The sequence below is a fragment of the Episyrphus balteatus genome, chromosome 2 (genome assembly GCF_945859705.1).
Source record: "Episyrphus balteatus chromosome 2, idEpiBalt1.1, whole genome shotgun sequence".
Taxonomy (NCBI): domain Eukaryota; kingdom Metazoa; phylum Arthropoda; class Insecta; order Diptera; family Syrphidae; genus Episyrphus; species Episyrphus balteatus.
The window spans coordinates 78,247,782-78,266,981 of record NC_079135.1 but is presented as its reverse complement, the minus strand read 5'-3'; the positions used below and the strand labels follow the sequence as shown (position 1 = coordinate 78,266,981).

The window sequence follows — 19,200 nt, the reverse complement described above, 5'->3', positions numbered from 1 at the left end:
AATGTAAAATAGAAAAAAATTGGGACGCCTTGTGAAAGTAAAAATAAATAAAACATCGATTGGAAAGACTTCGTTAGTTCGGGGCGCCTGCGGCGCCCCTCAATTCTTGCGCCCCTGGGCGACGGCCCAGGCTGCCCCCCCTAAAACCGGCCCTGGTCGCAGGCTTGAAAACAATTCCTTTTTTTTTTCAAAGTTCAAAACTTGAACTTTACTGAGAGATTTGAACTAAAGTACTGTTACCATGAAAACTGTTGTTTTTAAGAGGTCAAAGGGAGTGGTTCCATTTTTTTGTCCGCACGTGTATTTTATTTTCCAGTTATAAAACAATTTGGTTTTTATTTATCTATAGGTATATCACAAGATGTAAAAAGAAATAAAAAGAAAGGTAGGCCTAAAAACTTCTGGTACAAGCAAATGCAAAAACACCAGCATTCAGTTGGCCTCGGAAATGGAACAATCCAAAACCGGGAGGCTTGTCGCCGATTGGTTAAAGAATTTGCTATTAACCTACATGTATAGAGATTATTTAGATTTTTTTTTTATTGTAAATTGTATTATGCTCCATCTCCATGACTTTTTTGCTGTAAAAATAGCCTCTATAAGCTAAATTCAACGTATTCAAAAATATGTGATATTTTTTTTGCATTTTTGACAATATTTTATTCGACAATTGAGTGCGAAAACTACGTATTTTTGTAAGACCATATCTAAGTTTGCATAAATCACTGTTATAATAAAAATATTTTCAAGTGCTTAATTTAATAAGAAAACAAAATTTACAAAAAAAATACAATCGTTACTTAATGGCAAAAAAACTTCTTAAAAAGAAATATTTATGAACTATACAGGGTGTCAAACAGTCACCGCCCCAAATGAAAACCATGGATTCCTGAGGTCATTTTAAGTCGAAAAACAGAGGTAATTTTCTCGTTTTCGTCCCGTTTTCGAGTTACCACGGTTTTTATGATTTTTGTTCTCTTTTCCCTTATCAGGCTTTATCTTTGCCAAACTACCTTTGATTTGAAAGATTTTTTTTTTACAACCAATCAAGAATTTATTATAGTTTTAGTTTGTTTCAAAACTTTTTTTTCTGCCGGCAACCGTTTCTCCACAATTTCGCATCAAACACAATTTTCTTCGTTTTGTAAGTTGTTTTTTACACTTTCATATCATTTAAGTCAAAAAACACGTTAATGGGTATTAACTTTTTGTGCTTTTTATTAAAGCCAAGTTTATTTTCATAAAACAAAAATAAGTTTTATTTCATAAAAAAGGCTACTGACAGTAATTAAAAAAAATAAACAAACTGAGTGAATTAAAAAAAAAAAAAAAAAAAAAAAAATTTTCTGAGCTATTGTGGTTAAGAAAAGAACAAATAGATAAGGCTCAGAAAAAGTTTTAATTCATTTAAATTAATTTTTTATTTAAAAATATTTTTTTTAATTCACTCAGTTTGTTTATTTTTTTTAATTACTTTCAGTAGCCTTTTTTATGAAATAAAACTTATTTTTTTATGAAAAAAACTGGGCTTTAATAAAAAGCACAAAAAATTAATACTCATTAACGTGTTTTTTTGACTTAAATGATATGAAAGTGTAAAAAACAACTTACAAAACGAAGAAAATTGTGTTTGATGCAAAATTGTGGAGAAACGGTTGCCCGCAGAAAAAAAAGTTTTGAGACAAACTAAAACTGTAATAAATTCTTGATTGGTTGTAAAAAAAATCTTTCAAATTAAAGGTAGTTTGGCAAAGATAAAGCCAGATAAGGGAAAAGAGAACAAAAATCATAAAAACCGTGGTAACTCGAAAACGGGACGAAAACGAGAAAATTACCTCTTAAGTTTTTCGACTTAAAATGACCTCAGGAATCCATGGTTTTCATTTGGGGCGGTGACTATGGGACACCCTGTATAAACAATGTATATGCCATTTAGTTTGTTTAGTAAAGATGATTTATGGAAAAAAACTATGTATAGTAGAGTGTGAAAAAAACTCAATATTTTTCGCTGTTCTTCGTCCAAATATCGAAAAATATTTTTATATTATGCCCTGTAGTGGAACTCATTATTTCAATATTAAAACGTCCATCATTGAATCTTGTACATGTGAACACTAGGCTGGGTCACAAATGCATGGAGAAATTTTTTTTGCTGACTTTTTTACGGGCACAGTGATGAAAAGGTGCCAAACTGAGAATAGAACAATAATATAAAGTTTGGTTATAATCAGACTTTATCTTCTGCCTCCGGTTGCCCAGCCAAGTTCTCCATGAACTTTGGTCCTAAACCCTTAGGATAAAACTCAGGCCTTTTTCGAACCATTCTAACTTTTGTTTCACTAATGTCAAACATTTCAAACTCGTTTTATTTGTTAACATAGTCCAAATCAAGCTCCTCAAAAACTTTCAGCTACGTACGATTAGTAGTTTCTGAGAAAAAGGCCTTCAAAAATCGCAAAAAGAGTAGCTGATTTACTCACTAACACACTAACTAACATATGATAAAAATTATGGCAAACTTCTAGTTTTCATAGAAACTTGTTATGGTCATGGATCTTGAAGTACATACAAAGAAAAAAATCGAAAAATTGACATTTTACATTCAGGGGGCGTGGTAACCGCCCATTTTGGTAGATTTAATATCAATTATAATTATAATAATTATTATTAAAAAGTATACTTCCGAACACCCTAGAATCTTGAAACTTGGTAGAATTGTAGTTAATGCAAAGGAAACATATTCAAACTAACGATTTTCTACTTTGGAGGCGTGATATCCCCTTAAAAATAATAAAAGAAAGATATAATGTTTCATAAATTAATTGACAAGTCTTAGAAAAATGTAGTTTTGGTTTTTTTTTTTAATTTCTCACAATCGACAAAACATTTTTGCATCCGGTTTCCTGTTTTTGCTTACAAACAAATAAGAGCATTGAATTTTGAAAACTTAAATAGTACTTAATCACATAAAGTTTTGAAAAAAAAAAAAATTAGTTTGAAATTAAAAAAAAAAAAAATTTGAAAATTTTGATTTTGAACATTAATTTTTCAAAAACTATTTTATAAAATAGCTTTATTTGAAAGCAAAATAAAAAAGAGATTTTGGGCTTGACAAAACATGTCATGTTGTTGTAGGTATAACCGTTGATTTTTAATAATATTATAATTAATTAATTAAATCATTTTTTTAGAAAATTGCCCCTCCTGACTAAACGGGGGTGAATATTAACCCCCTCCAATACGATTTTTTTCTTGTCCCGACCCAACACGCTTAACCTTTTTGGCACATCCTCCTGAATTTGCTTGTATAAGAAATGAGATAATAATAAATTAAGCAAAGCATGTGTGGTTTTTAGGCAAAAATCTGCTTTTTCAAAAATGAAACCACAATCCGGAGGCACTTAGGCTTAAAATAATGAAATGAAATTTTACTTATAAGCTAACCATTCACCTTTTGATCGCTGAGCCTTTTTGAAAATCCAAAAAATTGTTTTTTGACCCACCCTGGTGAACACACACCTTTTTTTGTTTGTGTGATCATCAGCATCAGGGCAAAAGTTGTTATTTTGCACGTTGTCCAGGTACACTGTGGCGTATACGTGATCTTTTTTTGTATTTTTATATGAATTTTTTTAACCGTATCGTATGTATTGTGGATCATCTTGTGAAAAAATGAATAGTTTTTGAGTAGGGGTGAGTGGGACTAGAGGCAAAATTCATAGTCGTTTCTCAAGTTAAGATTTTTCTTAACTTAAGCACACACTTGAGTAGGATTTAATCTTGACTTGACAAAATATTTTTTTAATCAAACTCACAATGAAATTTGACTGATTTGACTTTGAATCGCTTCCACTCAATTCGGAAATCTTATATCTGTATTGGTGAATAATTGGAAATTTGGTTTGACGTTTAATTATTTAAATATTATGTCGTTTTCGATTGGTTTTACTCAAGAATGCGCTCATTCTGAAATCGAATGGAACAGGTCAAGTCGCTTCCACTCAATTCTGTTTTTTTATTTTGTGTTTGTAAAATTTTTATGTCAAATATTGATATTATTTTATTTTTTTTCAAACGAAAAAATGATAAAAATTATAAATCTGAAGACGACGGAAGAAGAAAATGTTAAAACAAATCATTCCACTGCATTAATCTTTCTTTTCGGCGTAGGTCGACTCGTGTGAACGTTGGCCGCAGGTGACTAAAGTGACAATTCCCAAAGAAAAATCCTAGTCGACTTAAGCCGTGCGACATAATGTGCGGCTTAAATCGACTCTTGAAAAGTCGGCATAAGTCGTTTTCGATTGGTTTTACTCAAAAACTCACTCATTCTGAAATCAAATGGAACAGGCTAAATCGCTTCCACTAAATTCTGTTTTTTTTTGTGTTTGTGTGAAATTTTAAATGTAAAATAATTGTATTATTTTTAACCATCATGTCGTAGAAGCAATTTCGCATTGTCCTAGTCAAAAGTAAGAAACAAAGCCAGTTTTCTTCTATTAGACCAAGCTAATTTTGGTAGTGGAGGTATATCCAAAATATAAGTAAGCAGTTTTATAGCTATATTCCACAGTACACATAATAAGGTCATATATTCCGAACGTTGTAAAAATTTGTTTGTCAAAAATGGGCACCAATCTGTCAGGAAGGCCTTTGATTTTTATATTTCAATCGCAGTAAAGAGGAAATTTGTTTTTGTTTTAATTTATAAAATGTCATTTGAAAATATTATAAATTGAAAAAATTTTCTTCGTGTTTCTTTGCGGAAAATGGTCAAAAATTGGTCGCCAAATTGTCATGTTTTGACAATTTGGCGCCCAATGCCAGTTCGGAAAATAATACCTTTTTATGTGTACTGTGGCTATATTCGTCCTTTTATCGAATTTAAAAGTTTCAAGGCTTTAATGTTAAGTTTTATATAGTTTTTGGAGGGTTAAATAACGTGAGCTTTCCAATTAATATGAATACGCTAAGTTGACACTATTTTAAATTGTAAATATAAGAACTGATGCTATGTCATTTTTCCTACATCTGAATTCTGAAAACCTCAATCTCGGCGATGCTCAAGATATGAGCTGTTTAAGCCGTTATGTTTTGGAGACTTTTGCGTTTGTTTATTTGAATTATTGAAATCCCTGATATGCTTGGTTAAAAAATTGTATATGTTGTCTTCAACGTTAGGTTGCTTTAATTAAAAAACTCTTATCGCACAGTTTCGGAGTTCCAAGTACGCAAGCCTTTGAATGCTTTTTTTTCGAAAAAGTGCCAATGGCAAAAGAAGTAAAATTTTAAAATTAAAATTCTGTCAAGAAACAAATAATGAAAATAGAATGATAAAAGACAGAATGAGATTTTTTGTTATATAGTGGAGTAACTAAAGCTCACAAAATGGCAATATTAGGGAACCCGGCCGAACAGCTTAGATTTTGATGATCTTTTTTTTCAAACGTCGGTAATTAAAAATACTTTAAAGTCTATAGATTAAAAATTGCCGTTGTTGCCGTTTTATTTTTTTTAAATTAACTGAAGATTTTTGTGAACAAAACAATTTTTTTTTCAAAATTTTTTCTTAAATTTCATAAATTACTTGATGCCAAAAGATTGTCTAGGAAATTCAAGGAAAAAAAAATATATGGGAGTGAGGGACAATCTTCCATCGTTCAAGCGATAGATACAATTTACTTATTAATTAACTTCAAACACAAAAAAAAATAATTGAACACAACGGCAACACCTACAATATTTAAATATACATTTTTAAAAAGCTAGAAGCTTAGTCATATTTGTAAAATTAAAATTAAGTTAATTGAATTAAGGGCTTTTGAAAGAATGGTAACTGAACTCAGATTTTTGAAAAAAAAAATTATTGAAAAAATTTTAACATGCCGTTTTTAAAACTTTTTCGTAATATAAAATGCATTTATTTTTAATTTTTTTTGGCCACATTTATTATGATTTGAAATTATAAAAGAAATTGTCAAAATGTATTACGGTTTATGAAACAAAATAAAAAGTATTTCATTTTCGAAGATCTTTTTTTATAATAGAAGTTTTAAAAAAAAATTTTACTTATTTTTTTTTAAAGTTCAGCATCTAAATATAAAAATATTTTTTATTCATTTAATAACCCTTACTGTTGAAAGTTAAATAGTAAAAATTTAAAGTTCTTATTTACCAAAGTCTTTGAGAAAATTAATTATTTCAATGCAAAAATTCAGTTTTTATAAAAAAAACCCATTGAAATTAAAGATATTTTTAATTTTTTTTCAAAAGTGTGATATACATTAAGGTGGTCCACTTTTTTGGTTTTTACATTTCCGTTGTTCCCCACTCAAAAATTGGTTGCATATGTGTTTTGTATTACACACGTGAAATTTCAGCTTTTTAGGTGAAGTGTAAGTTGGCGCTCAACAGGCTCAAAGTTTTTGCTCAGATGCTGGTATAGCTGGGTCCTCATGCCTAGTAATTAACTCCTGTTTTGATTTATCAAGTGAATTAAGTTATGATGTGGTAAAGTTTTTCATAAAAAACCAATAGTTAAGTGATATTTTCACAGATAATAATTTTTGTTCATTTAAATTCGTCTTTAAGTATTTTTTGCTTAAAGTTATCAAAACAGAATTAATCAATGAAATACGAGCTAATGACTCAAAATCAAAGAAACGTGAAAATCATTTACTTGGTTGTCGGGAACATGCGTGTTTATCATGTTTAATCCAAATTGCAACCTCAAGCCAAGTCCTAATACGATATAATCAGATATTAAGGGTAAGGTAAGGGTAACAAAGTCTAATATTCCAAAGCTGATGAGCGCCCTCTTCCTTTTAGTTTTGAAGGCTAAAACTTTCAGCATATGTTGGTATTGATGTCTGTAGCAAAATAATGGGTGGGGAACTAATGAATTATATGGTTTATTTTTTTGCCTTATAACGTGGACCACACTAATATACATACATATATTACCTTTTCTGCTTCGGAATTCAACTGATTAAACTATGGGCAAATTTTTTTAAAAATAAATTCATATTTTATTACAAAAAGTTTGGAAAAAGTCATTTTAAATTTTTTTAATAATTTTTTTTTTTTTTAATTCTGAGTTTGAGGACCAATTTTTCAAAAACTCTTAATTAAATTTAGTGGATTTAAATTTAAGAGATAAGAATGAGCTTCTGGCTTTTTAAAAATGTATTTTAAAATATTGTAGGTGTTGCCGTTCAAAATATTTTTTTTGTGTTTGAAGTCAGATTATGAGAAAATTTCATTTATCGCTTAAACGATGGAAGATTGTCCCTTACTCCTTTATATTTTTTTTTCTTAAATTACCTACAGAATCTTTTGCTATCATTTGTTTTATGAAATTGAAGCAAAAAAAAAATGTTTTTGTTAAAAAAAAATTAATTTTAATTTAAAAAAAAAAACAATACGGCAATATCGGCAATTTTTAATCTATAGACTTTAAAGTGTTTTTAATTACCTACGTTTGAAAAAAAAAAAATCGTCAAAATCTGAGCTGTTCGGCCGGGTTCCCTTATAATTTGCTTTAGTTACTCTACTAATACTCGAACATTTTATTAACTAGGAGGTAAAGTCATGTGTTTTAGGGAAACAAAATTTCTTCCCAGTTTGCAAGAACAAATTACATAAAAGTATCATTTTTCTCTGTTAGGTAAGCGGTAAAATTTTCATTTCAAAAAATGACCTTTTAAAATCGAAATAACGAGCTCCGCTTCTAACAACGCATGTTTTAGACATATCCTATGAAAAAAAGTTGAATCACTTATACTTTTTTTGCAAATATATCCTTAAAAATATTCTTTTGAAAAGTACCGTTCATGGATAAAAAATATAATTTAAAAAAAATTATCAAACAATTACGTCGGTCCAGTGCTTATATTGTTTTTATGCAAATATACGAATTTTATACCTACTTTAGTCCTGTTCTGAGGCTCCTTAAAGTTAGACAACCTTTAAAATTTTCTTATAAATACGCCTGTCTTTACTACACTTTAAAATCAATTGCAAATAAAATAGACCATTTTAAACATTCCCCTGGCATAAATATTGTACACAAATCTAGACAAACAAAAATTTGAAATGTGCTACCTTCATTATTTCAATCCTAAAATAAACAACCAAGCAGAACACAAAACACCACCCAATAAAATCCCATGGATGTCTATTTACAGTGCATACGCTCCGCCCTCTATTTATTATATTTATAAACGCAATAGCAATAGTAGTGTTTGAGAGTCGGTATCTCTAAAAGAATTACCTGCAACAAAATCTCAGGGTTGAAACCGGATTTCAATAAATCATCAAAGTAAATAAGGGAATTCCCGTACTTTTACCATACCAAAGATATCCTCACATTCCCTTTTTTTCAATTACTATTCCCTATCCTTGCTTCAATCCCCTTTTATCCAGAATCTATACTGAAAAACCCTGGCTCTAAAGTATATAACCAAAGCATCACAAACAAAGGACTACAGAAAATGGATGAATAACGAAAGCAAGAATAGCTCTAAGTTGAACAGTGAGCACAGTTATTAATCGACCGTCGTCACAGTCGGGTGTGCGTCAAACTTATCACAAGAATTGTATGATTCTCCGTCGCCTAAGAAAATAGTGTGTGAAAATTTTTTTGTGACTTTTGATAACAGGACATTTGAGAGAGAGAAGAAAAAAAAGTCAGTGATAAGATAACACAAAACAAAGTAAAACTAATTACATAATCGATTGAAGATTAGAAGAAAAAAAAATAAACATTTACCACTAAACAAACCCCGTGGTTTTGTGATAAAAAATATTTTTGTTGTTTTAAGTGATAAAAAAAAATTTCAAAAATTTCCTACTTAAACATGAATGACGCAGCAGCTTTGGCTGGTATGATACCATACGATACAATCGGGCTCTATGAGCAGCCAAAGCCACGTTTCATATTCAAAATGCCTCGTGTTGTGCCCGATCAAAAGGCCAAATTCGAAAGTGATGAACTTTTTCGAAGATTAAGTCGAGAAAGTGAGGTGAGTGTCATCATTTCTATCGCAATCGATTTTTGTTTTCGCTCGCAGATTTTTATGAATATATTTTTCTGCAGAAAAATCAAAAATTTTAAAAATAGCGGCAATAATTGGTGTGCAGTTTTTTTTTTAAATAAATCTTTTTACAAGAATAACAGCAGAAGAGTATACTCTTGTCTATAAGTGAGACCCCACCGTTCCTCCTTGTTTTTTATGCAGTCTGTGTACTTTGTTATGAGGACACTTCAAATTTTACGTCTATGGTTCTTAAAACTATTTTGAATAGCATAACTAACCAATGAACGAAATAAGTTAAGTTTTTTTTTCAAGACTTTGTTTGTTAGTGTTAAATATGGTATCAATTTCTGTCAGTGTAAAATATATTGAAAACACCTTTGTTTCCATTTTTGTTTCGACAAATGAGTTTTCGCAATGAATTTTGAGATTTGTGAAAAAAGTAGCTAATAATACCTTCCAGATCTTTGTTTTCGGTAGGTACTAGAACACTTTACCTATAAACTGCGTACTTTTTGGTTATATCTGCAGTCCCAAATTTTGCTATCGGCTCTCTTAAACTAATTAAGTAAGAAGTTTGCAATAAGTTTTCATTTTGACATTTGTTTATTTCATTGTTGGATAATAAATGAAACTTGATCCCCCCTTGGTCTGTCATACGACTTACTTTTGCGTTGACATGCAGCACATTATTTGCTGACATTATTTTGTCCCATCTTTCTTGACTTATTTTTTGTCTGCTAAATTGTGATAGATAAAAAATGTTATATTAATTTTCTCGTTGAATTTGCACAAAACTCTAAACGGCTAAATTTTTGGGAAAATTTTGCATGGAAGCTAAAATTTAGCGGGATCTGCGTATACTTGGTTTCCAGATACAAAGTGAGAAATTAGAGTTTTCCAGAATATTATGATTGAAGATTGATATTGAAAATTCAAATCGATGACCTTTTGAGTATCCTAAAGAAAGAATTTGCCGCTGATAAACTGCTTATTCTTACTAATCCAGAACACTAAAGTAGTTATCTCTTTGAAAAATGTTGCGTGTAATCAAAAGGTACAAAATTGCCCCTAGACACTACTGATATCAGCTGCGTTCCTTTGGGAACATTTATCTACCTCTTAGTCTTGCACCTACTTGAAGTTGCTTTCAACTACTATTACTAGTACTAGTTCTAGTACTAAAGTAATTCAAAGCCGTTTTAAATGTGCCCAAAGGAACGCAGCTATCAAAGCTTCTATTTCTGTTAAGTTAAATACTCGCTTCTTAACCCTCTGTAGGCAAAGCTCACCTCTTTTTTGTTACGTGATAGACAGACGGGTGCGAGTTTGGTTTGTACTTTTTCATGTCGCTAGAACTTTTTTCAGTCCCAATATTTTATAGAGAATCATACATAAGGTAAATTGATGTAGAATTTTCCGAGGAAAATGTATTTTCATCATTATAAAGAGACTTTTTTGCGGCCACTTTTTTTAATCCTTATTTTTTTATTTTTGCCGTGCCAAATTTGCACCCGTGTGCCGACAGAGGGTCAATCTAAAGTGGAAAATAATTTTCTCTAGAAACACTCAAAATATTTTATAAATTAGGCAGGATTTGTCTTAATTTGAATTTTAGGCTTTCGCATTAAACTTTTTTCAAAAGCTTGCGTTCTATCCAAAAAGACCGTCGAACTAATTTTCTTTTCTTCTTGGGTGATTTTATACATACAATAAACGAACTTGGTGGAAACACACACAAGTTGTTGTTCTTCATTCAAAACCTTCAATAACCGTATTTGTTGTACATCAGACCATGCCTGAAATTCATTTGTTCATTTTTCTTGAAAAATCTTGTATTTTAACTTTGTTTATCTAAAACTTTCTTCCTATCAGTAATATCGAAAAATTTGCCTAACATTAATGTAGGAAATTTAAATTACTTGCAGATATTCTGTTGAACTTTTTTTCTAGAAGCAAAAGAAACAAGGATATACATCGAAAACGCAAATAGCATCCAAAATATGTATTATGCAAGTGCGAACAAAAATTATGGTTTAAATTTTCAACCAATTCTTTATGGTACATGAGACAAAAAGTTTTGTGATGCGGTAAACTGCTGGGTCAAACATATAAAATTTCATAAATGTCCTAGACTATTTTCTGGGGACGGCAAAGTTGGATGTCTTACTGGTTCTTACTGGTTCTGTTAACTTCTGATTTTATTGACTAAATTATTAAGTAGGTACCTACGTCAAAGACTTGCTACAATTAGTGGAACGATCTTAAAGTATCTTCCAACAATAAATGGAACGCACCTATTCATCTTTAAGTGGACATCAATTTGTAGAGGAAAACATGTCTGCAGCAAATTTTAAACTTTAATTCTACTTTCATTGACGAATGGAAAAAATTAAAAAAATGTCTAACGATTAATGGAAGTTTTTTGCATATACACACGCTTTGAAAAATCCGTTAATCGGTAAACATTGTAATTTTTAAGCTGCTAAAAAAATTGACGTCAAAGTCTTGTTTTTACTTTCTGTCATACGTGACACAAAAAACGTGTGTTGACAAACAGCTTAAAAATCGATTTTAATGTATATAACCTATACTTATTTCACAATCAGCCGGTCACACACCATACTAACTTATATAAGTAAAAAGGTTAATGATACCATAATAATTTATTTAAATGATTCATCAAGAATATTCAAACATGTGGACTTCCACACATTGTGAATCATCGAAAAGCCGGCTTTGCCTGAGAGTAGGTATAACTTTTCAAACATAATCACTAAGTTATTGACAACTGAGAGATTTCTACAAGCGTTAATTTGTTAATTACAATGAATCTTAATCAAAAAAATTAAATTCTCAGAACTAGACTAATATGGAAACCCCCTTTTTGTCACAAGAAAAAAACAATGAGGTGTTTCTGAGATTTCGTCTCATTTAAATGCAATCAACGGCATCACCTTCGGGTCTTCATCTTCGATTAAAATAGTATTGTGTTTATTATATGAAGGTACACATTCGGGGATTTCTTTTTTGATGTTGTTTTTTTTTATTGTTTAACTGCCCATAGCCTACAGGTAAAATCTGGTGATTTACCCACACGCGATAGGCTAGCCGTCATTGTTACCTGATAGTTTTTAATTTTTTTAGGTTGATGACGCAGATTGGGTTTTTATCTGATCACATCAATGGTCCTAGTCATAGTTGAAGTCAAATCTTTGCTTATTCTGGGAAATTAGTGTTTGTTGTCATTCTTTTTGTTGATAAATATAGTTCGACAGAGAACTACTTTAGAGAGATACCTGCTTATTTTTGTATCAAGGCCGTTTAAGAAGAGATGTTAGGTAGATTCATCAACTAGGTGACAATTAAGATGTTGCTTTGGATAGGTTGGTGTCGTAAATTCTTAACCTATTAAAAGAAATACAGGTCTATGGAAATTTGTGACATCTTAAATTTTAAACAACGCCTCTTAAGTAAAATATTTAGATACCAAAATGAATATTTTATGGCATAGTTGGGCACCTTTTGTATTTAGATGAATTTTAAAATAACCGAAAGATTAACTATGCACCTCTAGAATTATTGTAGTTTTGACGCAACAAAACCTGATATGATACGAACATGTAAGCGTTTAATAACATGAGCCATGCTAAAAACAAATAGAATCTGTATTTAACTAAGCGGATTTAGGCTAGGCGCACACATGCGATTTTGATCGCGCGATTATTCAGTCACAAATTAGATGACAAGAATTTCAATGACTGTAGACACAATTTTCAAATTTTTAATCGCGGGAAGCATGTGTGTGCCTGTGCACAGACATTGAAATCCTTGTGATCCATTTTTGCGACTGAATAATCGCGCGACTAAAATTTCATGTGTGCGCCTAGCCTTATGTATGATTTTTTTGCCAAGAAGACTGCCGTCTTAAAATTAGAAGACAAATCTTCTTAATTTCTTGCACCTAAATAAAGCATCTATACGCTACAAAATGTATGCCAAAAGAAAAGAATCTTTTTAAATTAAGTTGAACAACCTTTTATTTTTGAAGAATTAATAAAAAATCAATGAGAAATCACTTCATTTTTAGCAGATCCAAATAAATTGTTTTAAGAAGAAAATTGTTTTTAGAATGAAATTTCACTTTGATTTTAACAGAATTTAAACGTATGCCATTTATTTTTATAAGAAATCTTATTATTTTAAGAAGATAATTTTAACAAAAGCATCAAATTGGTTTTAAGTGCCTTAGTTGTTTCAGTGTTTAAACATTTTTATATTTTTGTAACGATTTTAATAAATATAAGAAATTCGTATAAAATTTCTTGTTGACAGAAACATTCAAAAAAACAATTTGGTTCTGAGAGGTAAATTGGAAATTAATTTTTGGCTTGTATGAAAAGAAGGACAAGGATTTGTACAAACCATTTTGGAACGGAACTACGTTTAATTTCAAAACTTTGAATTTTTGAACAATTTTTCACGTTTTTTTCATCTTAGTAATATGTAATTCTTGGGCCTCGTTCTAATTCTAAGTTTTTGCAGTACTATTGAAGAAAGTTTTAAAGGGCCTTGATTAACTGAAGTATGAAGGCTTTCCTAGAAATTTTCTCGGAGGTCTTAAAGAGACCTCCTATTTTTTTTAATATGCAAGCCTGAAACCCATCTCATCCAAACTATAGTTAACCGACTTGGACCTTCTACAAACTTAACTATTTCTTTCGTATGTTAGGAGTAAAATTATTTCCTTGTATTCAAAACCTTTGATAAATTTAAATCCTATCTACCTCCCGATATCTGTTATGCACCTCATATCTTGCAATTTATACATTCTTTAACAAATTTAAAGCATTATTTTATTATAATTTCTTTTTTTATTGACAAAATATTTATGTTTAAATATTTAGTTCATTTTTAATAAATTAATTTTCTTTGCAGGTTCGATACACAGGCTATAGAGAAAGAGCATTAGAAGAACGTCAAATACGCTTTCAAAATGGTTGCCGCGAAGGGCATACGGAAATTTCTTTTGTCGCATCCGGAACGAATTTGCAATTAGTTTTCAATGCCAATCAGAATCCTTATATTCAGGACAAAGAATGTGATTTCGACAAAGAGCATGGAAAGGTGAGTTGAGTTGTTATTGATATCTATTATTGACAGTAAAATGAGGTTTTTATCTGAGTTGGCTTTCGTTACACTTAGGGATTTAGGTACTCTCCAATTATCATTGCATAATTGACCATTGGTTTCATTGTAATTTCAGTTTTTTTTTTTTTTTAATTTTGTCATGATCGATTGGAATTAAGACTGAAGAGTGGTGTTTCAATTTAATTAGTTACAGAGTGTTGAGATGAGGCTTATAAAATGCACTTTCGTTCTTAGGTAATAGGTGGATTTTTTATTTTGTTTTTCTCTGGGTATTGAAATCGAAATGTTAGTTTTGAACAAAATATATGTAATCAACGGAATCAATTGGATTAAAAAAAAACACAGAAAGTCATAGCTTTCCGTTTTTTTTTTTTTTTTTTTTAATTAGTGTAGAAAATGCGGGAAAGTTCATCTAAAAAAAAACGATGGTAATATTTGTGCAAAACTTATTCAAGTTTTCAAGATTAAACATTTTTCGATATTTCTTGCAGAAAAAATTGAGCCAGAACTTAAAAAAAAACCTAACCAAAAGAGAGGAGAGTATTTAATAGGTATAGACAAAATAGGTACACATACAAAGTGCAAAGCCAGAAACAGTTCGCTTAGAGCTGAAAATTGGTACATCACATTGGAACATTGATTAAAGTAAAATGTCAAAAGTTCCCAAAAATCCCATATGTGTATATAAGTTATTCAAAGTTAAATGTCGAAAATTGTTTTTCAAATATTACTTTGAAACGGGGAAGCTATCAAAAAAAATATATGTATAGACGACTTAAAAAAATTTAATGACCCTTTTTTCCCACGAGCACAATCGTTTAGAAAATATCGCAATTTGAAAATGTGTCAAATGTCGAAAATAAAGAACTTTTGCATATTGTTCTTAAACGGTGAGTCTTATCGAAAAGCGTTATTTAAAAAACTTGTAAATTGTGTTCTATATAAAACAGTTTTTGTTTTTATTTTGTTAAAGCTGTCATTAAAAAAAAATTTGAATATGGTCAAAACTCGAAAATGACGAAATTGTGCTTAGCCCGTAAAATATTTTAGAGCTTTAAAAAAAAAGTTCAAAGCAATTTCGAAATTTTTCTTTTTTTTTGTAGAAGAACATGTAATTTCATTTCACGTGAAATTGAAAAGTGATATCAATTCACTCTCGATCCAATTGAGGAAAATAGGTATATTATTTAATATTTGATGTAATGATACTTTGTTTCACAAAAATATTTCATAACTTTCTATCAGTTGACTTACAAATGAATCGTTTATTTTCAAAACATTATAAGTCCATTTCATCATAAAAAGTTTCAGACGACATATTCTTTGTATTTATCAAGTTTTATCTTTACTTTAAATGCAAATATTTTCCTTATATATCAAAGTATCTATTAAATAAGATTTTAATTCATAAGAATAAATAAAATCATCCTTTTTGTGGGTTTAACAAAAAAATTTCAGAATGGACTTATCATGTTTTGCAAATAAACGATTCAAATGTGAAAGCAATTTTTCAGTTATTTATACCTCCACGAAGGATACGAAAAGTCATTTCTCAAGTAGATGTATGCATAAATAAACTCCTTTTCAATAACCCATATCGTGTTTGTAATTTGATGGATCGATACTTAAAAAAAAGCAAACACAAGCACGCCATACTACAGTGTTATGCCGCCTTAATTGCTCTTGAAAGATCAATATAGGTACGAGGTGCATATAGCAGGAGTAAACTCAAGGACCTGCTGCCTTTGGCCTTTCTCAAGTTGCATGATCGGTTGAATGGCACGCGAGCAACAGTTGTTGGAAATGTGTCAGAGCAAAACTCTCAAGTAGAGTTAATTGAGGAGGATTATATAAAATAAAAATGGAAACAATATCCTTCTCTTTAAATTGCGAAGGATGTTTTTGAATTATGTTAAATAAAAAGAAAAACTAAAGTGCTCGTAATTTTGTTCTTCGATATTTCTTTTCTTCTTCCTATATTAGGAATATATGGTGTCAAATAAGAAGGATTTTGAAAAAGTTCCTCTTTTTACGGATAATTACCTTGTCCATGTCAAATAAATGACGTTCAAGGGTCAAAAAAATACGATTTCTTCTTACCGAACATTTGATCGATGGCCTAAAGGAAAAAAGATACAAAAAGAAAAACAAAACAATTTCATTTAATTGGTCTTGTTGTTACAAGAGAGAGGAAGGTGTCGCAGCACCAGAATATAGCAAGTGAAAATATTTTACGAATAGGTATTCCCTGAAGGGCATGTTAAACATATGTCGTATCGAAAATTGTGTTGCCGACTTCAAGCTGTGTGAGAGTCTGGAGTTTGATGCATTTAAAAGGACAAAGAAGTTCTTCGGACCACCGACTCTTTTTGGACATAGAATGTATTTAACAAATGACCGTGCAGTTGTGTCATGTTTCAGGGGTTCAATGTTCAGAATCCGTATATTCTTTGTGTCTTGTTGTATATTTCCTTCCCTATTTTGTTTTTTGTTTGCTGTCGGGAAGTCTTTTCAATAAATTGAAACATAATTCTAGTAAAATACTATAAAAATGTCTGCAATTAACCGTCCTAATTGTTTATTTGCGACTTCCGGGGTCATTGTTTAGTTGGTGGGGGGTCTTTTTCTGTATTTTCACACATTCATGTTAAAATTTTTGAATGGGATTCCTTTGTGTATAATATTCTACTGAAAAAAGTATCTTTTCTCAAAAATCAAATAAAACACATTTTACCAGCAGGTTGCGCAAAAACAAAAAAATTGAGAAGAATACAAAAAACACCCTTTTTCAAGTACCCATACTCATGAATAGATAGAATATCAATTTAACATGACTTTTTGGTAAATAAGGTTGTTTCAAAATGGCTGCTTTTATATACTTTGCATTTGTAGAGAAACAAGTATCTTTTTGAGTTTCGCATGCGTCAGTTTGTATAGAATCAAGATATATTACATGCGACAGACAGATGGAATTTGGTACCCAAGTATGTATCATATAGATAAGCTACATCGAAGAGACTAAAATCGCCTTTGGGGGACAATTCAATCGATATTTCTATGGAAACGAAAAGGCAGACATTTTAATTTTGCTCATCTCTCACATCCTTGAAATTGTGTATCTATGCTGTTAAGCTTGAAAAACTTGAAAATCAATTCTTCAACAGTTCCTTTTAGTTTCAATTTTTGGTGGCCATTTTGAAATTTAAATAGATACTATGTCTGCAGAAAATGATAATATGTTTTGATTGATGCTTTGGGGTGGTACTTATTCCTAGGGTTTAAATTTATTGATTTATTACAATCTGTCAAACTTAACTTATATTTTTTCTTTCATTTGTTTTTGCAGGTCCACATTAAATCTCACTTTATAATGAATGGCGTTTGTGTACGTTTTAGAGGCTGGTTAGATTTGGAGAGACTTGATGGAGTTGGATGTTTAGAATATGATGAACGTCGAGCCATCCACGAAGATGCAATTCTACGTGAACAAATCGATAGATATAACCAAAGACTTCGTGAATTTGAAGATACAAAGCGTGCATACCGAGATAGTCGCCAAGATGAGATGGAAGCTGTACGTCGCGGTGTAGCTTCTGGTGGTATTGGAGTTGGTGTTGGAGCAGGAATGTGGAGGCGATAGTTTGACTGATTAAAATAATACTAATTAAATAAGAAAACAAAAAATAGGAATAGTTAATCGACAAAAAACAACAGAAAAATTGATAAAAACTATGCCTCAAAATCTTGCCATTTAATGGCACTTGGACTTCATGTGATTTTTTTTTTTTATGTTCGATTCAATAACAGATAAAAATAATACCATAATGTTTGTTTTGACAAAAAAAGTTACGTTTATATTAAATGAACTTTCAATGAGATTTTATTACTTATCATTTATTTTTTTTTATTGATACATAAGTTTACCTATAATTTTAATTTTAAAATGTATGTATTTTTTTTTTTTTAATTTCTTCAAATAGAATTTATTGTGAATAATAAATTTATTTACTTTTTTAAAATGTTCTTTATACTATATTGATTGAAATTTTAAATTAATTTTTATAATGTAAATTGTTTTAATTGTTTTAAGTGCAATTTTTATAAATATAACTACAGTTATATGTGTTTGTAATTATTGAAGATAAAAGTGCTAAATAGATCATAAAAATACTTAAAATATATCTAAAGGGGTATCAAGATATGATATCTTTTCTTTAAAATAATATAAACTTTTTGTTTTATTTATAAAAAAAATTAATAATTTACCAAAGGAAACTCCGTATAAAAAATGTAATCAATTGACCGGAAATTGATTAAGAAAATTGAAGACTATTTACTCCATCTGGCACACTTTTCAAAGTTTAAAATTTAAATTCATTAGATTAAGATGTTGGGCAGTAAAGAAGACATGATTATTTGAATGGTTTCACTTTTGTTAGATATGTAGTTTTTTAAGGTGCATTCAAATGAAAGTTTGTAATCCACGATTTGTTTACCAAAGCACCATCATCACCGGGAAAAAAGTCCTCTATGAATGAGAATTGGCACCACAGTCACCTTACAGTACAGGATTGTGCATTCGATACCCAAACAATCCTTAAAAAGGACTTTTTGGTTACTAAGTAACCAAAACTATAATAAAACATTCTATTTATATTTTGTTTATTTGTGTGTACTTGTTTTGGGTTAAATTTTTTGTATTTGCTTATTTTTCTTTTTGGAATATTTTAAAAATATACTGAATTTAAGAAGCCGAAGAAATTTTAAGTTTTTGATTTTTTTTAAAGGATTTTGTTATTACGTTTATTTATTAGAAAAAAGATGAAGTTGTTGTTCAATTATTTAGTGCAAGTGCTTTGTTATATCGGTTTGAATGTGTTGACACCTAGGTCAAAAACGTGACTCACATTATTTGCACTTTGTCCACGTACACTGAGGTGTATACGTGCTTTTTTTGTATTTAATTTTTTGATTTTTTTAAAAACTGCACTTAAAAGAGAGAATATGGTTGATT

The 19,200-nt window shown here is 30.0% G+C and overlaps 2 protein-coding genes across 2 annotated transcripts in view; both read left to right on the top strand.

Moving 5' to 3' along the window:
* The window catches only part of LOC129910877 (uncharacterized), a 244,216-nt gene that overhangs the window by 195,881 nt on the left and 29,135 nt on the right, over positions 1-19,200 (top strand). The gene's annotated exons all lie outside the window — the stretch shown is intronic.
* On the top strand, positions 8,292-18,084 carry LOC129910875 (protein big brother). The gene is made up of 3 exons (XM_055988464.1): positions 8,292-9,023; positions 13,974-14,162; positions 17,533-18,084. Exons 1-3 carry the CDS (start codon positions 8,859-8,861, stop codon positions 17,824-17,826), a joined length of 648 nt encoding a protein of 215 aa, XP_055844439.1. The 5' UTR covers positions 8,292-8,858; the 3' UTR covers positions 17,827-18,084.